Genomic DNA, 23,262 nt, shown 5'->3' on the forward strand with positions numbered 1-23,262 from the left:
CAGTATACACTAATACTGTACATTATTACATACAGTACATGAAGTATACTCTAATACTTCACACGCCCCTGTATTTCTCTTTCTCTCTGTAACAGCATGTTTGTGTTGGCAGTACTTGGTTTAAACAGTTTAGCAATAGTACAACCCCAACTCCAAAAAACAGGGGCAACAAAGGCTGGAAAGGTAAGTGGTACCGTCAATACTGGATACTCATGATCTTCGGGTCCTCAGGCGGCACTGCATTGAAAACAGGCATGGTTCTGCACTGGAAATCAGTGCATGGGCTCAGGAACACTTCCAGAAATCACTGTCTGTGAACTCAGTTCGCCGTACAATCCACAAACGCAAGTTAAAGCTGTATCATGCAAAGAAGAACCCACACATAAACAGGTTCCAGAAACGCTGCCGTCTTCTCTGGGCCAAAGCTCATTTAAAATAGACTGAGGCAAAATGGAAAACTGTTCTGTGGTCAGATCAATCTAAAATTCTTTTTGGAAACCACGGACGTTGTGTCGTGCGGACTCAAGAGGAGATGGACCATCAGCTTGTTATCAGTTCAAAAGCCTGCAGCCCAGACCTTCACCAAGAGAAAACATTCAGCGTACCACAAGACGAAAAATCAGCAATTCATCATCACAATAATGATGCAAAAATCTAATCTATCTAATCTATCTAGGGAATCAATCAATCAATCTGTCTATCTATCTATCTTTCTTTTTTCTTTTTCTTTCTCTTTTCTCTTTTTTCTTTCTTTCTCTTTCATTCGTTCTTTCTTTCTTTTTCTTTCTATCTCTTTTCTTTTTCTTTCTTTCTTTCTTTCTTTCTTTCTTTCTTTCTTTCTTTTTCTTTCGTTCTTTCTTTTGTTCTTTCTTTCAAATCACCCCAAACTGTTCATACAGTTCACATCTTTTTTTTCTTTCTGTTTCTTTCTTTCTTTTTCTTTCTTTCTTTCTTTCTTTCTTTCTTTCTTTCTTTCTTTCAGATCACCCCAAGCTGTACATAAAGTTCACATCTTTTTATTCTCTCTCTCTCTATGCTCTCTTTTAAACCGTTCCCCCTTTTTATCGTGTCTCTGTCTTTTTTTTCTCTTTCTCTCTTTTATTCATGCTCTTTTATTTAGTGTATATACTCTCTCTCTCTCTCTCTCTCTCTCTCTCTCTCTCTCTCTATGGGAGGAGCAGCCCTCCTCTCCCTCTCTTTCTCTCCTCCTCCTGCTGTATAAGTCTCTCTCTCCTCCTCTCTCCCTCACTCTCTCGCGGTTCTCCAGTAGGGAGAGATGATCTGGTCTGGACTTGCTGAAGATGCTGGATGGACACGGAGCCCTGGGATGGATACCGGTCACTCTCTTGGTGTTTCTGTGCTGCCTGCCCACGCTCGCCTCGGCTTACTTCGGGTACGTGCTCTCCCTGTTCTCACTCAGGTCGTGTGGGGCGGTAAGACGGCGCGTGGGGCGCGCGCCGTGCGGAGGAGGCGCAGGTTGGTTTGCGCGCTGAAGTTTGCGTTGTTGTTGTTGTTGTTCGCGCCGCGCTGGAGCGCGAGAGGCTGAGAGCGCGGGGGGAGTGGAGCTCGTGAGCCGGTCAGAGCGGTCAGTGAGCCGCTGTGGGAGAGCGGAGGATGAAGCAAAGTCCTGTCCGCGATCTAGAGGCACAAAACCGAACCGAGTGCGGCGTTCAGGTCAGTGTTGGGGGGGGACAGTGTCAGCACGGACACACGCGCGGCATTCGGCATCCAGCGCGAGCGCAAACTGGAGGTAAAGTGACGCTCCTCCAGCCCGGCTCGCTCCCCCAGCCCGGCTCGCTCCCCCAGCCCGGCTCGCTCCCCCAGCCCGGCTCGCTCCTCCAGCCCGGCTCGCTCCCCCAGCCCGGCTCGCTCCCCCAGCCCGGCTCGCTCCTCCAGCCCGGCTCGCTCCCCCAGCCCGGCTCGCTCCCCCAGCCCGGCTCTCTCGGTTCCTGAAGTGTTTCTGCTGCTCTGCAGTTTGTTTGACACACCGCGCTGAGCAGCACACATTCCTCAGAGAACCGGAGAACCAGCCGCACTGAGTCCGTTCCCACAGTCCTCCCGGTAGAACATGATCTCCAGAACAGCTTCAGCTGCGCTCTTAGCCAAAAGTCTCTGAAAAAGAACAGCAGAACCCTGCCTGACTACATCTAGAACCATTCTGAAGAGCCTTTTGAAGAACAACATGCACCTCAGGTGGCCCATCATACACACTGAAAAATGATGGTTGCTCAAGGGTTCTTCTGTGAGGAAAATGGTTCTATATAGAACCATGAACACTCAAAGAAATCTTTCCATAGTGAAATGGTTCTTCAGATAGACAGAGAATGTGTTATAGATGGTTCTAGATAGAACCTTTTGGAAAGGGGTTCTATATAGCACCAAAAAATGTATCCTATTGTGTCAAGCTTATAACAATAACAGAACCTTTTATGGTGCTGTATGGAACCATTTACACTCAAAAAACCATCTGCATGATTAAAGGGTTCTTTGCATGGTGAAAGTGTTCTTCAGACTGATGGATAACATGCTGTTTATGGTTCTATATACAACCTTTTGGAAAGGGGTTCTATATAGCAACAAAAAGGGTTCTTCTAGCTTGTATCCCAACAATAACAGAACCCTTTGTGGTGCTGTATGGAACCATTTGCACTCTTAAAAATGATGGTTCTTCAAGGTTTCTTTAGTTAAAAATGGTTCTATACAACACTCAAAGAAGCTTTTGCATGATTAAAACGTTCTTTCTAATGTGAAATGGTTCTTCAGATTGATGGAGAATGTGCTGTAAATGGTTCTGTATAGAACCTTTTTGAAAAGGGTTCTTCTACTGTGTCAAGCTTGACATCGTAACAATAGAAGAACTCTTCTATTTACTATTTAAGTCCCCTTAAAGAACCGTCTATTGTAAGGAGTACAATCTATTGTAGAGAAGAGCCATTTAACCATGTCAAGAACCATTCAGGTGGTTCTCTGAGTTGTTATGACTTCATTTTCATCTTTGGACATAAACGCCAGGTGATCTTTAGGTTATGTGAACGTTCCGTGACGAGTTGACCAATAGAAATGCTCCAAAGCTGCTTTTACATTAACTTCCAGCGACTTTATACAACTGATGCCTTTACTAAAGAACCCTTGAGGCCCTTCATTAAAGGTTCCATCTCTGCTTACCCTTATAAACAGTATCTGTAATGTATATTGGAGCCTGTTTGGGAGGCTGCAGCTCTAACAGAGGCCTGGTGGCCTCAGGTGGCTGAGCGACTTCCTTTCGCAGGTCTCTTTTACGCGCTGTGGTAACAAAAGGTGCAACACATCTCAAAATATTGTGTCATGTGGCGCCCCTGGCTGATGTGGGGGGGGAGGGCGCGGTGCGAGATGTTATCTAGAGCTATCTGCTGGAGGTATTCTCTCTGAGATGCGAGGGGCCAGCTGAGGCCGTGCTGAAGGAGTGGTTCCCTAAGGGCCAGTTGAAACATTATGAAGCTGTAAAAGTGGCTTGTTGGGCCAGAGTTTGGGGCTTGGCTGTTCTTTTTTTTCCCTTCTCCGATCTGTTTCTCCGAGCTTCTGGATCACATTACCTTGGGTGGGATAGGCAGCTCTGCGTGAAGAATTACAGCCATACGTCTTTGATCTCCCTCAGATCAGTGCCGTGAATGGCTGGAAGTGATTTTTGATTGCAGTCACTTGTGAAGCGTTCTTGTTTTTCGAGCAGGTATGCGGTGTCAAGAGTGCCCATTGTTTCTGGGCACTTCTTTCAGCCACTTCGTCTCCTGTAGCGGAGACTACCTGCACTTCCTCTGCTATCGGGTCATGAAAACAAGCCGTAGGAAGCGCATTGGTGATAGAAGTAACCTGTGCACGTTGGCTCTTATCTCCCGTAATGAGCTCTGGGACTCTGGTGTTGATGCGGCTGTCGTTTTTTGCTCGATAGTCCTTTGATTTTGGCCCCGGCGACAGGCTTCTCTTAAGTTTGATTGAACTGTTCTTGAATGAATGTTATCTCGAGTGGCTCGGGCTCAATCAGGTACCGGAGGTGTGAGTGAAGTGGACTTGGCAAAGCCGTACGACGTGAGTCAGAGTCCATACCCAAAGCGTAAGTCCAGGCGGACGCCAGTGGGCTTGTGCACCTAATTAAATCCTAATTAAAGTTGAGTGCGCACCAACAGGAAGTCTAATGTTTTATGGGTTGGATTGGGACGGGGCCCCGTGCACTTGCTTGTGAAAACAAATGCTGGGCTGCTGCCCATTCACTTCGCAGAAGGTAGATTCTGATGTTGGCTAGCTGCCCCCTTACCTTGTGTGAACGTTGGAGTTTCTTGGATTTTTAAGATGTAGGCAAAGTCATTCGGAGCGCTCTGATCACAGTGGTCGTGATAGGAACCAGACATCCACCTCTAAAAGCTCCCTCACAGAAAGTTCCTACATGAAATGGTTATGAATTCACTGCCTGATGACTGAGACGCTGTTTTATGATAGTCTTGAGAAGATTTTGGTCTTAAAGTCCATTCATGGTGGAGGGATATGTGCAGTTAAATAGTCCCCAAACTTATTGTTTTCAGGTTTTCCACTATTTTCCATCATCAACATTCCATATAAACTCAGAAGACTCGTGTAGGTTCACTGGTGGTTCTGGATAGTAAATAAAATGTCTATATTTGTGTTGTAGTCATGGCGACCCCTGGTTCCTATCACCACCACTGTAAAAAAGTCTGAACCATTTCACACCAAACCACTCTGAATCTCTCTGATTACATCTGAACTGCAATTGTGAAAATTGGCTGAATTCCTGAATGTCTCTAAGCTTGTTTTTCCCTCGTTCCTCTATCGTTACTGTTTAGGAGATACGTGGTTTTCTTACGACAGCGACGATAAGTGAAACATAAACACGGCCTGCTCTGGTCCGCCAGCCGCACTTCCGAGGGCGTTACGGGAAAGCTGGCCAAATCAAGCTGCTCGGATCGTCATTCCCGCCACAAGAATGCGAAAGCTCGGTTTTCCCCCGGCTGCGTGCGCTCCGGGCCGAGACGGCAGGTGCCTCTGTAGGCTGGGGCCAGGCTGGGTGGGACTGAGACTGGGCAAAGGGGAAAATGAGCGATGTCATTACCGAAACATTCCTGAGCTGAGAGAGGAGAAAAAGTGATGCAGGAGCTACAGGCAGCAGCGCTGGATGATCCAGCGTCTGATGGTGTCGGATTTACTGGTTTTAGTGGTATTGATGGAAAACAAAAATCTCAGTTAACTGAAATGTAAGACACTCTCTGTCTGGTAAATGTTGACATGCTGTGTACGGTTCCCTGTCAGGTCTCTGTCAGGTTTGTAAGGCATTCTTTTAGAGTAGAGTAGCAGCTATGGGGTCATTAACTTTATTAATGCAGCGTTAATATGACACATCTGGAAATCTATTCGGAAAAATCGCGATATTGAATTTTATCCATCTCTTTGACCTGCACAGTCAAGCCCATTTATAATCAATTAAGCCCATTTAACATCAACAAACGCTGAACAAAGTGCTTAACAATAGGTCAAATAAAGCTTATTTGAGCAAATAAAACACAGATAACATTCAGATATAATATCAAAAAAGGCTGTAATGTAGCGCCAACATATACAGATAAAAGAATAAAAAGACAATAAGACGCTTAGAGAGGGAGCTACGCTGCTGTGAGTGGATCATGAGTTCAGAGTGGACCGTCCACCACCCAAAAATATCCAGACAAGATCAGCTCTGTTGTGACTGTTGACAATGAAACTGACCACTGATGAAGGACGAATGAAAATGTTTCCTGACCCGGTCCTCACATTTTTCCTTCATCTCTATGTGTTCCGAGTTGATTTGGAGCACAAGTGTGGAGCGTCTGGTGGCTCTGTGGACCGGATTAGGAGCTACTGGACAAGAGAATGACTAACACAGACTGTGCATCAATAGATGAGCTATAGTCTATAACTGTACAGCAGCCAGGTGGAGCTACAAGAGAGGGGCTTTAAATAAAGTGGCTAGTTCTATGGATGGTCAGCAGTGGTCTTAAAGTGGCTGTTTCCAGTGATGAAGGAGGTGGACGAGGGCTGATAAACTGTACAGTAACAGACGGACTACAGTCTGGAACTGTAAACCTTCATAGCGCACATATACGGTGGGTGTTTCTGATAAAATGGCCAGTTTTTGTATATATAAGGTAGGTGGACATAATAACCTGAACACTGTTCCTAAATTCAGTTTCCCATATTTTTGGCATCCAAACCCTCCCACATATCGTTCAGTACTGTGCAGTGCAATACAATACAATATAATACTATACTATACTATACTATACCGTATTATTCTTTCATAGTATACTACACTATACTATACAATGCAATACAATACTATACTATACAAGACTATGTTATACTATAGTATACTACACTATATTATTCTTTTATTTTGCTACACTATATAATATTATACAATACAATAAAATATAATACTATACTGTACAAGACTATTTCACACTATACTATACACTGCACTATACTGTACTTTACTACACTATACTATTCTTCCGTACTATACTACACTATACAGTACTATACTGTACAATACTATATTACACAATACTATACTATACATTATATCATACTGTTCTACATTATAGTATTCTTCTGTACTGTACTACACTATACAATGCTATACATTATAATACTACACTATACTGTACAATACTGTATTACACTATACTATATTATACTATGCTATACTATACTATACTATTCTACTGTACTATACAACACTATACAATACAATACACTACTATACCATTCTATACTATACTGTACTGTACTACTCTATACTACACTATACTATAATATACTATAGCCATTTGGTGAAATTGTGGTCTAAACCTGCAAAATTAGCATTGTTATGAAGTGACAGTGGTCCGTGTCATTTAGTTGTGTTTCTGTCACATCAAAATCTCTTTTCTTAATTTTTTAAAAAACAATTTCAAAATTCTAGCTGTCCTTTATATCGTGTGAACATTTTGTGATGAATGGACCAATAGAAATGCTCCAAAACGACTTGGACTAAAATCTCGTCGTTAACATTACAGTACATTAAAGTTAAGAACGCTATTTCCTACTTTTATAAAGTTATCGTTTCAAAGATAAAAGCTTTTGTAGCGACACTGACGGTACGTTCAGTGAGAAATGAACCGAACAGCCTGCTAACTATCCGCTAACAGAGGCTCTCATAATCGCAGTAGCATTTCTGATCAAACCTTAATTTAGACTACGATACAAGAGCAGCACATATCTATGACTAGCGCTTAGATTTATGTATGACTGGTCTTCGTTAACTGTACTTCACTTACAGTCATATGTAAACAGCTAAAAATTTTAATTAAGTGTAAAATATTTACAGTTCAGACCCCTATTTTGTCAAATCAATTCTTTTTAGCAAAATGAATTAGCTATTTGTCTGTGTTTATGTGCTCAGAATAACAGTAACATCTAAATAAATACAGACATTAATTCAATATGTAGTGATTTTACGGATGTTATTATGTTAGCATAACCAATTCCAAAACTGTCTTCAAGGAAGTCAAGTATTATTTGTAGTTATCATACAAAACCTGCTTTATCTAATCAATACTTCAGAGTGCAGCAAGAAGTTAGGAACCAAACCTGTGCTCTTCCAGTCATCTCAGCTGCTTTTTCCTGCGTTACTGTTTGCATGTATTCTACAATTAAACAGTGCTTTTATGAGCAAAAACAGACTGACTGCTGAGATAAACGGCTTTAAGCAGTTTGCTTAGGTGCTGAGGCTCACATGGCGCCGTATGTGTGGCGTTTAAGCTCAGTAGAGTGAGTTACTTCATTGCTCCACTCCTCTGTCTAATGTTTACAGCCACCTGAGTCATAATTGCCTGCAGAAACGCTAGCGTTAACGCTAACGCTAATCAATCACTCCCACTCAGTCTGAGTCCTGAGCCGTCAGTGTGTCCCCAGGCATTAGCGCTTTCAGCTGGGCTTAAATACCTGCGCTCTTCTACAGCAGATGAGTGATATACTGCCGCTCCGCTGGAACCCGGCAGGAATTTCACCACTCCGTCTGTGTCTGTGTCCTATTGAGGATGGCTTTAGCTCTCTCCGAGATTTCCCTCAGGATGGTCCCGAATTCCAGCACAAACCGCTGTGACATTCACCCCACATGCACGCACACTAGTCTCGTCACGAGAACGTCTGGGGACAACCATGAGAAACTCTGGGCTGAATGGAAGTGAATGCAGACTTACTGTTGTCAGAACAAATCAAGCGTAAAATCTCTTAAGCAATCCAGTGGCTGGTGAAGGTGGAGCTCAAAGTAGGGGGCGCTGGTGGGCTCGTCGACACCGTCCAACAGACTTCAGGCCTGTTGTTAGCATATGGAAGTAACGTAAATTAGCATGCCTGAAAAGTTCCCTCAGAAAACTCCAATTAACCTTTTTCTGCAGTGCCCCCTAGTGGCCAATCCACAGGCAGATATCAGATTAATTAGGACATTGATGTCTCTCTGTGTCTGACTCTGTGTTGAGCTGCTAGTGAGCAATGAGAGGTTGTGAATGTGGAATTGACTAGAGGAGTTTGGGGGGCTGTATTAGAGAAGAGGGACCCTTGTTAGCGAAGAAATTTAGCACAAAAAGTTTAGCAAGTTGTCCCCAGATGGGGGAACTGCAAGAATAACACACACACTGATGATGTCCGATCTGCAAACAAGTTGTGTTTTGAGCTGGTTCTTTTTCAATGAAGTTTCAATTGAATCACATTTATCTGTAGCATCTCTGCATCATTTTACGTCCACATTATAGGACGAATAACTAACGAAATTCCAATCATATTTTTCCAGTATTTGCTCTCACCACACATTTATAATAAATACCACAAATATTTTAATTTAAATCCTGCCTCTGAATATTATCCTGTTAGCATGTTAGTATGTTAGCTTTCTGCTGAGCTGGTCCACCTACTTTGATGAGGTCAGAACAGAAAACGTTACAGAGAATATAAAATGTAGACCAGATAAAAAGAGACTGTTTTTGTTTGGATTTTATGGCATAAACTCAGTTTGTAGATCAGCTTTGAATTACACCGTAGTGTTCCTAAGTTTTCTTTGGGGACTATTTTGCCTCACAGCGCCCTGCATATTATGTATCCCTCCACCATGAATGGAGTTTAAGGCCAAAATCTTCTCAAAACTATCCTAAAACAGTGTCTCAGTCATCAGGCAGTGAATTCATAACCATTTACTGTAGTAACTTTCTGTGAGGAGCTTTTAGAGGTGAACAATTCTGAACCGTTTAACTGTGCAGTTTTGACGAATCAGCGTAATTCCCTTTGTAGATGTTGATAGCTGCCTATGAAAGTGTAGACAGGCTAAAAGAACCGATATGACTGGGGTAGAACATTTTAGACCATTCTAGAACTTCCCAGCCACATTCAGTTGTCATATAATCAATGTAACTTTGGGTCATTATGGTCCAGAATTGATAGAATACCAGATTCTGTGCAGTTCAGGAAGGAGACCTGTAGATAAACGCTTGCAGTGCCCGCGGTGTCCACTGGGGGGAGCGATCATTGCTGCCAGTGTGGCCGGCTCCTCACTCAGCACCTTCTGCTGCTTTCTGTAACCCAAGGACAGTGGGAAACGGCAGCTAATACAGATATGCGCTCTGAACTCCGGGTAAATACACAGCCAGGAGAGGAAGGAGGAGGAAAAGAAAAGAGAAATAGCTCTGTCCAGTGCCAGCTGTGGTCACTTGCATTCTCAGGCTCCAGGATGGTGCTTTTGATGGTGATGGTTTTGGCCACAGCTCACAGGAAAACCCTCCAGGGTAGAAGCTCGCTGACTTAGATGTAGAGTTTTAAGGCTGGTGCTGGAGATAAGAGTGGGTGTGTTGGCTTGTAGCGTCAGAGAACGCTGCTGCAAACTCACTTTGTTTGACCGCATCCTTTAGCTGATTGTGAGCAAAGAGGACGTCTCAGTTTTTACAGTGTAGTCCAGCTTTGGCTACTTCATTACTGACACATCCACAAAGCTCTGTGTTCTTTTTTAATGGCTAGAAATGAATATAAACTGCAGGGCTGGTCTCTCTGCTCTGTTCTGAGTCAACAGTGAACTTCAGTGCTGTAGAGATCATGTGGTTATGAGTGTCTGTGTCGTGTTGTGCAACTTTGTCGCATTAAATTTGAAGTAAACTTAATCTCACTTGTGTTGTATAACGTAAAACCTCCTGTAGTTCATTTTAAACCCAGCAAGAGCTCCAGTTGTCTCAGCTTTGTCTCATGAAACAGCCAATCAAAATGAGGAAAAAGTACCATCTTATACTATTAAACTGACACATCACAAACAAGAAAATCGACTAGCCAGCTAGCTAACCAATGCTAATGTGACAGCTATTTAATGTATTATGCTGTAATATGATCTCATTTATTTCTTCTTTTTTTCTCTCCAATTTAGTCATTGATTAATTCACACTTTCACATTTGACACAGCAGAAGTCGTCACGGTAGGGAAAACATCACAGTAGTGGCGGCATTTCTGAACGAGAATGTAGAGGACTCGCTTATTTCGACAGCATTATTAGGTATTTTCTGCAAAAAAAGTTTCTTGTTTGGAAGCTTTAGAAGGGCTACATTAAAGTAGTAATCTATAAATAAAATAAAACTGGTGGTGTTACTGTAGTTAGCTAATGTTAGATAGACGATCCAGTGAACTGGCTGCAGTGTCCCGTGTTGTGATTGTGTTATATTTTTTGATGCTTTTGTGTAGTAAATGTTAATGTTTGTGATATTACATCCAAAAACTTTGCTCTGCCGTCATTTTAGCCCTTGTCAAGCTACTTCTTTTCTCTAAATGAAAACTGTTCCACTAAGCAAACAACATTTTTGTTGAAAGGTTAGATAAATGACATAAGAAGACGCAAAAAAGGTGAAACATCTCTATTCTCTGTCTGAACGCCCCCACTGCTGTAATATAATGACCAGAAGTGTAAAATGGATCTATATCCACCTCCTAGCTATTTCTCTCTCTATCACAAGATGCTACCAAGCTAAGAGGGTGAAGTTTAGAACGTGGTTCTTCTAAAACACATGAAGCTCCACCACAACTTTTCAAACTGCTGGTAATGAAGTGTATTGGACAGTTCAACACGTTTGGAGGAGAACACTAACTGCTAATACCGATACGTCAGCTAACAGATGGTCACACACCCAAAGAGAGAGAGGATGACTGTGGCATCAAACTTCTTTGCTTTCTTGACATAAAAATCGTAAGAAGGCGTAAACGTTGAATAAATTACAGCATTGCCCATGATTTTATACGGCCAGGAAGGACGTAATGTATTAGAAAAAACAGCTACTAATCTCGCTTGACTTTAATTATTTTTGAATTACTTTGCCAAGTTAAACGGAAATTCCATTTCTTACTTCAACTACTGTGTAAAGCTACACTGATGCCAGCCTCAGAGCTTTATGAACGTCATATAAAGAGTGATTTGTGGTGTCACCGAGAGGACATGTGTTTGGCGGAGCCCCATCCAGCATGTTTATTCCTCCCAGTTCTGATGAATTTGACGTAAGCGATGACTCTGTCATTCATCCTGAACAACATGCAGTGTAGTATTTTAATCACACACTTCCTCCACAAGCACCCAGGCATGTGTCCCCCCCCCCGTTCTCCAGCCTGTCCGAGCCCACGGCCGCTCCTGACGGGCGAGAGAGAGCGGCCGGTCCAGAGGCGAGCCTGCAGCCTGATTATATGGTATTACTGCAGTGGGGAATGTCTTTAAAATGTGTTTGGCACGCCTGGGTCTGCAGGGTTTTGGAGCTGCTGCTGCAGTGTTGTTGCCCTGACCGCAGTTTGGAGAAAGGCTAAGAGAGGGCGGCTCCTGCCCTTGCCCGTCAGTGTGTGATGCGTGGGCGGGTGGCGCCCGGAGGCTAGCGGGCACTAGCATCTCAGGACGAGGGAACAGCCGGCAAAAACAGGAAAGCCAGTATGGAATTCGCTTCTTTCTCTTTTTTTTTTGCGTTTCGCTGGGCAGGGATTGATGAGTATGACGTTAATTAGTGGTGTTGCCATGTTGTGTGTTTTCCATTTACCACACCGCAGGCCAATTTCCTCCCAGAGCCGAGCAGAAAGAAGGAGGGGGCACCAAGTGACCAGGAAATGGAGCCAAGATTAGATGACTGAGAAACCATAAGAGTGCAGAAACTCTGTGGTTTCAAATGCATTCATTACCCTGAGAGCTTCTCTGCTGTTAGCTCTGACAGACAGCTGCTGGAGAAACAGATGACGCTCCTTTATTTCTGCTTTCATTAGAGAAACTGTATCAGACTTTTTCAGTCTTGCACCCAGACCAGCTAACGTGAAAAATCTGATATATAGTTTGATATATCTTATATCTAGTTTTCCTCTCTTCAATATATTCAGTTAACCAAGAGCTTACACCCCACCAATTAGCATGGTGCTAACTGCCTGCCTAACTCATCACACACTTTCCTCAAACTGTGTAGAGTTGTTCAAGTAGACTTTCTAATGTGTTTTCTACACTGTATCACACACTGTTATGTATAAATGTGGACTAAAGTACATTAACATAGCTAAAACAGTAGCTAGCCTAGAGTGTTGAAGCCCCAGATTGGACGCAAGTTAGACAAATAGTTGGTGAAGCAGCTAATTAACATAAACATTAAAAAAGTTTGGATTAAAGTTGGATATAAAGTTAGAACTCCATTTGAGCTGGATTAGTTTTACCTGAGGAGGTTCTGTAATGTAATGTGTGATTTAAGGATTTGGGTCAAATCAAGTCCCATTTTTTAGCCTTGATAATATTAATTCTATTACTCAGTTTTGTAATTCCGTTACTGAGGGAGCTCCGAATTCGGCCAATCACAGAACGTAATTTACTCTGGAGTTGTTACTTAGCAAACTTTTGATACTGGATTGAAATCATAGATCTCGTTGGTAAACGATCAGATTACAGCACCTCCCCAGATAAAACTAATCCAGCTAGAACAAAAAACGTAAAATGGCTTCATGTGTTCCAGCTAGCTAACCAGTTCGGAGAAGTAGCTTACGCTAACGCTAACCTGATTTGAAAGGAGGAATTTGTACTAGCTAACGTGGTTGTGGAAGTCGCTAACCTTAACCCTAAAGGAGTAGTTTATAATGGCTGATATAATTATATCATATAATACGTTATAATGTTTATAGATAACAGTGAGTTGTACAGAGTCAGAAACCACATCATCAAGACTATTAGAGACACTGAACACCTCCACATGCTTTGAGCCAAGTTTGATGGTTTAGTCATGCACTTAGCACCATGCTAATCGGTGGGGTGTAAGCTTCCATTACTTGTTTAGCTGCATTAGCCTCGTAGCTCCGGTGCTAAAACTCAAGAGTCAAGAAGAATCAGACTCTGGCTCTGTCTTGGCTGATGGACTGCAGTTGAGGTAAGAGGGAAAACTGGGAGCATTACATTTTTCTCAGAACTGTTCTCTTAACACATCAGTCTGGAACTCTAAAGATGTTCTGGCTAACTGCCTGCAGAGCCGCTCACATGGGATACCTGACGAGCCGCGAGCGCTTTGTGCAGTCGGTGTGGGCTGAGAGGGCCGGAGCAGCGCTAAACTCAGATAAACCAATAAAACACGCCGAGCGTAACCTGCTGTAAAATCCCTCACACACAGGATCTGACTTACTGCAGTGGATTAGGCTCGGTCTGGGCTGCAGTTGGCCTGCAGGAATGTCTCTGCCTCTCCCACTCGCTGAGAGAAATACCCCCTAATCTCTCACCAGCTACTGTAAATAACCTCCGCTGGCGGCTGCTGCTGAGCTTTTACCTCCGTCTTAACTGCTCACTTTAATACACAAAATACAACATGTAGTTATTCTGTTCTGTTTAACTCAGTTAGCACTGTGCTGACTGTTGGGGTGTAAGCTTGTATTACTTCTCAGCTACATTAGCCTCTTAGCTCCAGTGTAAAACTGAGGAAGCAAACCTCAGACAGTAAACACCTCTCGGCTGATTGAACACATTTGCTGTAAGAGAGGAAAATTATACATATATATATCAGATTTTTCACGTTAGCTGGTCTGGGTGCAAGAAGTCTGATACAGTTTCTCTAATGAAAGCAGAAATAAAGGAGCGTCATCTGTTTCTCCAGCAGCCTGTCTGTCAGAGCTAACAGCAGAGAAGCTCTCAGGGTAATGAATGCATTTGAAACCACAGAGTTTCTGCACTCTTATGGTTTCTCAGTCATCTAATCTTGGCTCCATTTCCTGGTCACTCAGTGCCCCCTCCTTCTTTCTGCTTAGCTCTGGGAGGAAATTGGCTGTAAATAACCTTCTGCTGGCTCATGTTAATAGAGGCCTCCATTAAACAAAAATGGAATGTATTAGGGTTGTATATGTGTGTGTATATATATATACAACTCTAATTCCAAAAAAGTTGGGGCGTGTAAATAAGTGTCAATAAAAACAGAGTGCAATGATTTGTAAATCTCACAGACCCATATTTTATTCACAATAGAACACAGAACACATATCAGATGTTGAAAGTGAAAGTGAATTTTACCATTTGACGCTGTCTGGATGGGAGCATATGTTGTTCTAAAACCTCTATATACTGTTCAGCATTGATAGAGTCTTTCCAGATGTGTAAGCTGCCCACGCCATAGGCACTAATGCACCCCCAGACCATCAGAGATGCAGACTTTTGAACTGTGCACTGATAACAAGCTGGATGGTCTCTCTCCTCTTGAGTCCGCAGGACACGGCGTCCGTGGTTTCCAAAAAGAATTTCAAATTTTGATTCATCTGACCACAGAACAGTTTTCCATTTTGCATCGGTCCATTTTAAATAAGGTTTGGCCCAGAGAGGGCGGTGGCGATTCTGGATCGTATTGGCATATGGCTTCTTCTTTGCATGATACAGCATTCAGTTGCATTTGTGGACTGCACGGTGAACTGTGCTCACAGACAATGATTGCTGGAAGTGTTCCTGAGCTCATGCAGTGATTTCCAGTACAGAATCAGGCCTGTTTTTAATTCAGTGCTGCCTGAGGGCCCGAAGATCACGAGCATCCAATACTGACCGTCAGCCTTGTCCCTTGCGTACAGGGATTACTCCAGATTCTCTGAATCTTTTGATGATATTATGTACTGTAGATGGTGGGATTTCCAAAGTCTTTGCAATTTTACATTGAGGAACATTTTTCTGACATTGTTCCACAATAAATAATGTTCCACAATTTTCAGACGCAGATTTTCGCAGATAGGTGAACCTCTGCTCATCTTTGCATCTGAGAGACTCTCTAAAATGCTCTTTTTATACTCAGTCATGTAAGTTAGTTGCAAATTGCTCCTCCAGCTGTTTCTTTATTAGTACCACTTACTTTTCCAGCCTTTTGTTGCCCTGTCCCAACTTTTTTGAGATGCGTTGCTGCCATCAAGTTCTAAATGAGTTAGTTTTTCATGAAATGGTAAAATGTCTCACTTTCAACATCTGATATGTGTCCTATGTTCTGTTGTGAATAAAATATGGGTCTGTGAGATTTGCATATCATTACATTCTGTTTTTATTTACATTTATATGCATTTTACATAGCGTCCTAACTTAAATAAAAAAAATGATGTGATGTGAAAAATGTGATTGTCTTGTTCTTGTCACTTTCATGCGGTATAGGAGCTCAGAAGGAGCATTTTTGTGGGCTGTGACAGGATGTGACTCAACTCCTAAATCCAGGACAAAACAGTCATTATAGTGTTAGTTCTGCAAAGCAATTCTAATTCCCCCAATTTTCTCCAAGATACAGTCAATCAGCATAGACATGTTTGATGTCTGAAGTTTGGAGCTATAAGGCTAAAATATATATTTTTTTTAATTAAAAAATATTTATTATTTTTATTTTATTAATTTTGCATGTATAACCCTGCAGTAATCAATGTAATATTTCTAGCTAATGCTTTATAAATGTTTATGTATGTAATGGAAAATATCAGATATCGGCCCACAGTTCTTATATCAGTTTATGGAGAACAATGTCACTTTACTGTAGGTCACTGTTCATTAGGCTACATAAGCTTGTCATGACGACTGACTTAAACCTACATGAACATTGATAAAGGCTTATTTTAAAAGGCGGTGTTTGTCTTAAAGGCTGCTTTGGTCACCTTTGATGTCAAGTTGACAGAACACCTATGTGAGGTTACATTGTTTTTTCTGACAGTGGGTTGTCATGACACCTTTTGCACGTTATAACAACTGACTTTGTGGCTTAGTGTATATCACAGTGGCATCACGCTGATGATGTGATGTGGCTTTAATAATTATTAAGAAGAATCTCACTTTATCTGAGGACCATAGAATAGCTTACTTTAGTTCAACCAGCCAGACTCGACAAGCTCCGTCACACCATCAGCATTATGTCACTGTGACGTACACTGAGCGACAACAACGGCAACCTAATGTCAGAAAACGTCTGACATAGATGTTACATCAACTTGACATCAAAGCTGGCAAATGCCTCCTTTATGACAGATGACGTCTGTTAGAATGAGTGTTCATGTTGTTTATGTAAGTTTATATCAGTTGTCGTGTAGCCTTATGAGCGCTGCTCTACAGTACGAGCGTGATTTAGGCTTACAGTTAGCATCATGCTAATTGGTGGTGTATAAGCTTTTCATTGCTCGTTAGCTATGTTAGCCTCGTAGCTCCAGTGCTGAAGTTAAAGACACGTTTTGGCTGCATTCAGTGTAAGAGAGAAATCGCTGACTTCTCTTTGGACTGCAGCTGCAGTAACGTGTGAATGTGCTGAGCTGTGCCCTGTACCTGTCGCTGCAGTGCATGCTGGGAGCTGGTACTGGCGCTCAGTGCCATGGTGTGTGATGTGGAGTCATGCGGGCGTCGCACGGCCCCACAGTGCCAGTCACCCACTCCGGCAGAGTTAAACCTCTTACCCACAATCCCCTGCTCCAGGACCGCACCACCTCGCACCGCTGCCTCCGACACACACACACACACACACACACACACACACACACACACACTGTACTCCACATACACCAGGAGCTCTTAACCCTTTAAACTGCAGACTTATTGTTATTCAGTGCCTGCTCAGTTGTTCAGTATCTACTACTAATTATTCAGTAACTTCTATGAATTATTCAGTATCTATTATAAATTAGTATCTACTATGAATTATTCAGTAACTTCTATAATTAATTCAGTATCTACTATAAATTATTCTGTATCTACTATGAATTATTCAGTATCTACTATGAAGTATTCAGTAACTACTATAATTAATTCAGTATCTACTATGAAATTATTTATGAGTTATTCAGTATCTACTATAAATTAGTATCTACTGTGAGTTATTCAGTATCTACTATAAATTAGTATCTACTGTGAGTTATTCAGTATCTACTCTGTTTACTTGCTTACTTGTAATATAAAGTATTGTACCCTCTATGTGTAGTTATATAAAGGCAGTGTTGGTATTTTGTATCGTGCCGCTCAAGTGTCCTGGTGTGAAGAATGCAGTGGACATGTCAGTCTGCAGTGACTCAGAGGTCAGAGGGCACCCATGACCTCAGTGTGGGCCACTTCCTGTGTGTGTCACTCACCCGAGCTGTCATGTGACCCTTCCTGTCTGAGCCGTGTGTGTGTGTGTGTGTGTGTGTGTGTGTGTGTGTGTGTGTGTGTGCAGACGGTCCGTCATGCTTTTGCTATTTCACACGCCTCGATTCCTGCACATCATTAACTGCTGAAGTCACCCACTCGGCTACTGACACGACAGCGGCAGCTCACACTTCTGTAACCAAACCATTCCACTGTTCACCCGCTCACACGCAGCTCACACGCAACTCACACGCAACTCACACACCAGATCCGCTGTGCGTAATGCAGTCGGCAAGATGCACACACACAGGTGTTTTCCATGAGTCTGTTAGAAACTGGAAGGAAGTGAGATTCAAAACTGGATGCATGAGCACGATTCAGTTTAGTTTAACTGGCAAAGCAAGCAGCAGAAACAGATGTACTGTAGTCTGTCTACTGTAGTACACTGCAGAGAACTACATCAAAAACATGTTATAAGAGTTGTTATAAGGAGGTAATATTGTCCTCCATCTCCTCACTCTTTCTTTATTGATTGTGTGTTTGATGCTTCTGTAAAGCAACCTTGGATACGAGAAAAGTGAGTTTTATCGCCTAATTCATCATTTATAATTAAAATGATAAAATCTTTCTGTCACATGGGACTACTGACTAACTTCATTATTGTTGATTTAAGAAACCACAACTACTGTCTAAATGTTAGATGTGCCATCGAGAGGTCGCAAGTCTGATCCCTGGTTATGTAAGCAGGAGTCCGTAAGCAGGAATCCAAGACAGCATAACTGTCCTCTCTCTCTCTCTGGATGAGTAGGATGGTCCTCCCTCTCTCCCCATCACTCAGTGTAATACTAAAGAATGTGGGCATCTATTAGCTGACACAACAGAATTAGCACTTAGCGATCTTCTCCAAGCTTGTTGAGCTCCATTGACATTGTGTTGGCAGCAGTTTCTAAAGATCGTAGGGTGTCCCGGTTCTTGTTGAGATAGAGGGGGAGGGCGAAGTGTTGGGGCTACATGACCCCTCCACACGGAGGTTTTTCAGACACTCCAAACAGAGAGTTATGAGAAAAAAAGTAAAGGCCCAGGTGAGGGTGTCTCTGGTAATGCCCCATGTCAAAGTGTCCCAGGTAAAGGCCCAGGTGAGGGTGTCTCTGGTAAAGCCCCATGTCAAAGTGTCCCAGGTAAAGGCCCAGGTGAGGGTGTCTCTGGTAAAGCCCCATGTCAAAGTGTCCCAGGTAAAGGCCCAGGTGAGAGTGTCTCTGGTAAAGCCCCATGTCATAGTGTCCCAGGTAAAGGCCCAGGTGAGAGTGTCTCTGGTAAAGCCCCATGTCAAAGTGTCCCAGGTAAAGGCCCAGGTGAGAGTGCCTCTGGTAATGCCCCATGTCAAAGTGTCCCAGGTAAAGGCCCAGGTGAGAGTGCCTCTTGTAAATGTGTCTGTGGTACAGGCGCAGATAAAAGTGTCTCTGGTAAATAGCCAGAAGACAGTGTTTCAAGTTAAAGTCCAGGTTGGGGCGTTTCAGGTAAAGGCCCAGGTCAGACTGTCTCTGGTAAAGGCCCAGGTAAGAGTAGCTCAGGTAAAGGCCCAGGTGCGAGTCTCTCAGGTAAACAGCAGGTGAAATTCTAATCCTGCCCTGCAGGTTAAACCCCAGCATGAACCGGACAAGGCTGGAGCACTTGGCCGCAGTATTCGGAGCAGAAACGTCGTAAAACAAACACTCTGGTCGGCCGGAGCCTCACCGCACTCACATTCCTCCTGAGCCCAGCAGAGTCCAGATGGGGCCTGAAGGAGGGGGCGGGGCTACTGAGACTGATCTGAGAGAGAACAGTTCAGAACATGGGAGTGCAAGCACTGAGGAGTCAGGGGAGAGAGACAGAGAAAGAGATGGAGGAAGGAAAAAAGAAGAAAGAGAGTAAAGAAAGACAACTAGAGAAAGAAAGGAGAGGAAAGAAAAAGTGACAGAGTGAATGGAACAGAAGAGAGACACAAGAGGGAAAGAAAGGGGGGCAGAAAGAGAGGGGAAAGAAAAGGAGAGAGGATGTAATGGTAGTAATAGTCAGTAATGATGGAGGGTCATTAGACTGACACTGAACAGGCTTTCAGGACCCTCAACTTTTACCATTCTTGTGTTTTCTTTACAACATCGTTCACATACTTACCGGAGTTTAATTTAATTTGGGCCTGGGTAAAGTCCTTGAAACGTCTTGCTGGTTTAGGAGTGTTTTCGTGGAGGCGGAACACTGCAGTCACACACATATGTGGTCTAATATTTGCCCGATGTATGTTGGACTTCACTCTAGATGCAGTTTAGTTTCTTCAGCTGAGGAATCCGAGGGTTGCGTTCCAAGCCCGAAGCAGAAACCCGAGGCCGCATTTGTGGACTTTTGTTTGGGCTGCGTGAGCAGCTACACTTCTCCCAACATCTGCCTTTGTTTTGGGTTTTGGGTGCAGACGGCTGGGGGTTTTGTCTGAGAGTGGGCTCTGTTTGGGGTCAGCAGCTGGAGAGAATGACTGGCATGTGTTTTGGGGGTTTGGGGGGTAATTGGCCTGCTGAAGGTCCTGGACTTACCCACCTAAAGACCACACAGCCTGCAAGCTGAGACACCAGAGCTTGGAATATTTATCCAAACCCAACGGCACATGACTGTGTATTTTGGGGTTTTGAGAAAATCAATGAATTTATTGACTATCATTTGATTTCAATTAAATGAACTATTATGCCTTCTGCAGTTCAATCTCTCTACTTTTACAACACAATATGAGCCATATCGCCCCCTATGCTCCAGCAGTCTGATAGAATGACTGTGTGAGATGAATGGACATATAAGCACATTTGGTTTCAAGAAACATGAACTTTTTCTTAAACTATGCACTCAACATTGCAGGCCTTGTTCAGACTATAGTCAGACAGAATTTTGTGGGCTACAGTCGAGTTCAGACAGAATTCTGTGGGCTACAGTCGAGATCAGACAGAATTTTGTGGGCTACAGTCGAGTTCAGACAGAATTTTGTGGGCTACAGTCGAGTTCAGACAGAATTTTTTGGGCTACAGTCGAGTTCAGACAGAATTTTGTGGGGCTACAGTCGGTTCAGACAGAATTTTGTGGGCCACAGTCGGGTTCAGACAGAATTTTGTCAGCTACAGTCGGGTTCAGACAGAATTTTGTGGGCCACAGTCGGGTTCAGACAGAATTTTGTGGGCTACAGTCGAGTTCAGACAGAATTTTGTGAGCTACAGTCGAGTTCAGACAGAATTTTGTGGGCTACAGTCGAGTTCAGACAGAAATTTGTGGGCTACAGTCGAGTTCAGACAGAAATTTGTGGGTTACAGTCGAGTTCAGACAGAATTTTGTGGGCTACAGTCGAGTTCAGACAGAATTTTGTCAGCTACAGTCGAGTTCAGACAGAAATTTGTGGGCTACAGTCGAGTTCAGACAGAATTTTGTGGGCTACAGTCGGGTTCAGATAGAATTTTGTGGGCTACAGTCGAGTTCAGACAGAAATTTGTGGGCTACAGTCGGGTTCGGACAGAATTTTGTGGGCTACAGTCGGTTCAGACAGAATTTTGTGGGGCTACAGTCGGGTTCGGACAGAATTTTGTTGGTCTACAGTCGAGTTAAGACAGAATTTTGTGGGCTACAGTCGAGTTCAGACAGAATTTTGTGGGCTACAGTCGAGTTCAGACAGAATTTTGTGGGCTACAGTCGGGTTCGGACAGAATTTTGTTGGTCTACAGTCGAGTTAAGACAGAATTTTGTTGGTCTACAGTCGAGTTAAGACAGAATTTTGTGGGCTACAGTCGGGTTCAGACAGAATTTTGTGGGGCTACATCTTCAGACACAGTCAGACACAAGCCTCTCTGTTTGAATTCAGATGCGCCCACTGTTCATTCTCAAGTTAACACTTTTTGGTAGCACAGCACACACACAGATCCAGCAGCTGTTGGTGAAGCAGGACAGGGAGTGTTAGAAAGGGTGTGTGAAAGGGTGTGTGACGGTGTTTGACAAACAGCTGCTGACTCGACAGAAGAAGAGTGTGTGAGCGGTGTTCTCCAGTTGTTCTCCAGCTCTCCTTGTGCTGTATTTGAGAGAGCTTTTCTGGTCATTGTTCACTGTGTCTTCATAAAGTGACTCTATGAACACCACTGCATGAACAGCAGGAACATCCTTTCATTTTAGTAGTTTTTTTGTCATTTTTTGACATTGAAACAAACTGAAATAGTCAGAAGGGCAGGCTCAAACTTGTCCATACAGAATGTAAATCAAATTAAGTAATTTGTCACACGACTCCATAATTATTTAATTATTTAATTACTTTTGGATAGATTAGGTAAAACATTAGTACCCAGAGGAAATTTTAATGCTCTTTGATGGCCCAGGAGCCTTATTGGTGATTCTCCAAACATTCTCATGCAATAATACTCGCACACAATTAAATTGTTAATCTCAATTATTTACGTGGCACTTAATTGTCAGCTAAAATTTCATGATTGTGACCAGCCTATTGTGTTAGTAAGCTCTTTGGCTGGTTAGTTCTTTGTGTACCAGCAGGCCGTGTGATAAACATGCTTATTCTGCTTTTGGTTACATACATGTCTTTTAGAATTGGTTTGATGTTTGGCATGTACTCCTGATAGAGCTGGGCTGGTTTACCTACTGCTATCAGTGTGTGATTGTGACCTCCTCTTGTATAGTTTTTCAGGACGAAATGTAGACTTCGGAGAAAATGCTGCTCTTTTTTCTAATTGGGTTAGACTTTCAGGGATGCGCAGAAGTTCAGTTAGTAGTTAAGTATCAGTACTTGTAAAACGTTATAAATAAATTAAAATGGAGAAAAGAACTCGACCCATGGCCCTCAGTTTGAGACCTGACCTGAAACAACTCTGTACTGCTAAGTTTGAAACTCAAACCCAACCCAAACCCGCTCGCACACTAACCGAGGTCGGTTATCTCAGACACGGTTTTACTTGCTTCGCTTGGTTACTAAGAGCCTGAGTTGAGGGACAGAAGATGTGATGCTGGGATAAAGTGGTATCTGCACTAATAGGATTTGTTTTTAGTATATTTTTGTGGAAATGCTGATCATACCTGGAGGAACAAGAGAGAAAATTCACAAAAAACACTCATTACAAAATGAGCCTGACCCCAGCCTGATACTGTACCCGGGTTGAGTAGCAGACCTCTAAGATTAAGTTTCAGTCCTGGATTAAACTGCAGTTATGTTTTACTATGAAAAATCCTCTTTAGGCATTGTCTTAATCCGGCCCGGAGAAACCGGCCCCTCATGTTTTATAATGTAGATTTATGTATGTATGCATGTTCCAGATTTTCCCTCGTCATCTGGCCCTAGCTTCATCTCTGTGACCTTGCCTCATTAGTCTCCATAATGACCCTCAAACCCCCAATTTAAAAGCCGTTAGCAGTAATGGACGCTGGGGTCACGTGAGGTCACTGGCACTGGAGTTCTCCAAACAAACTGGAGGGATGGACAGGCCGTGGTTGAGTAAATAACCAATGCCAGAAAGCTGACAGCAACCTCCCGACTGCGTAATGGACCGTTCTCGCTCAGCCTTCACCTCCGAACACGTATGTGACGGTAATTTCACGGCCAATATGAGGCGCTGACAGTCATAAT

General features: G+C 43.0%; 1 protein-coding gene across 1 annotated transcript in view; it reads left to right on the forward strand.

Annotated features, from left to right (window-relative positions):
- Positions 1-1,264: 1,264 nt before the first annotated feature.
- Positions 1,265-23,262, forward strand: part of wnt9a (wingless-type MMTV integration site family, member 9A) — a 48,134-nt gene continuing 26,136 nt past the window's right edge. Inside the window, exon 1 of the mRNA XM_036597287.1 lies at positions 1,265-1,393. Coding sequence (XP_036453180.1) covers positions 1,302-1,393 — 92 coding nt within the window. The 5' untranslated portion in view covers positions 1,265-1,301. The remainder of the gene's footprint in view (positions 1,394-23,262) is intronic.

Source organism: Colossoma macropomum, unplaced genomic scaffold, assembly GCF_904425465.1.
Source record: "Colossoma macropomum unplaced genomic scaffold, Colossoma_macropomum, whole genome shotgun sequence".
In the NCBI taxonomy this organism is placed as follows: domain Eukaryota; kingdom Metazoa; phylum Chordata; class Actinopteri; order Characiformes; family Serrasalmidae; genus Colossoma; species Colossoma macropomum.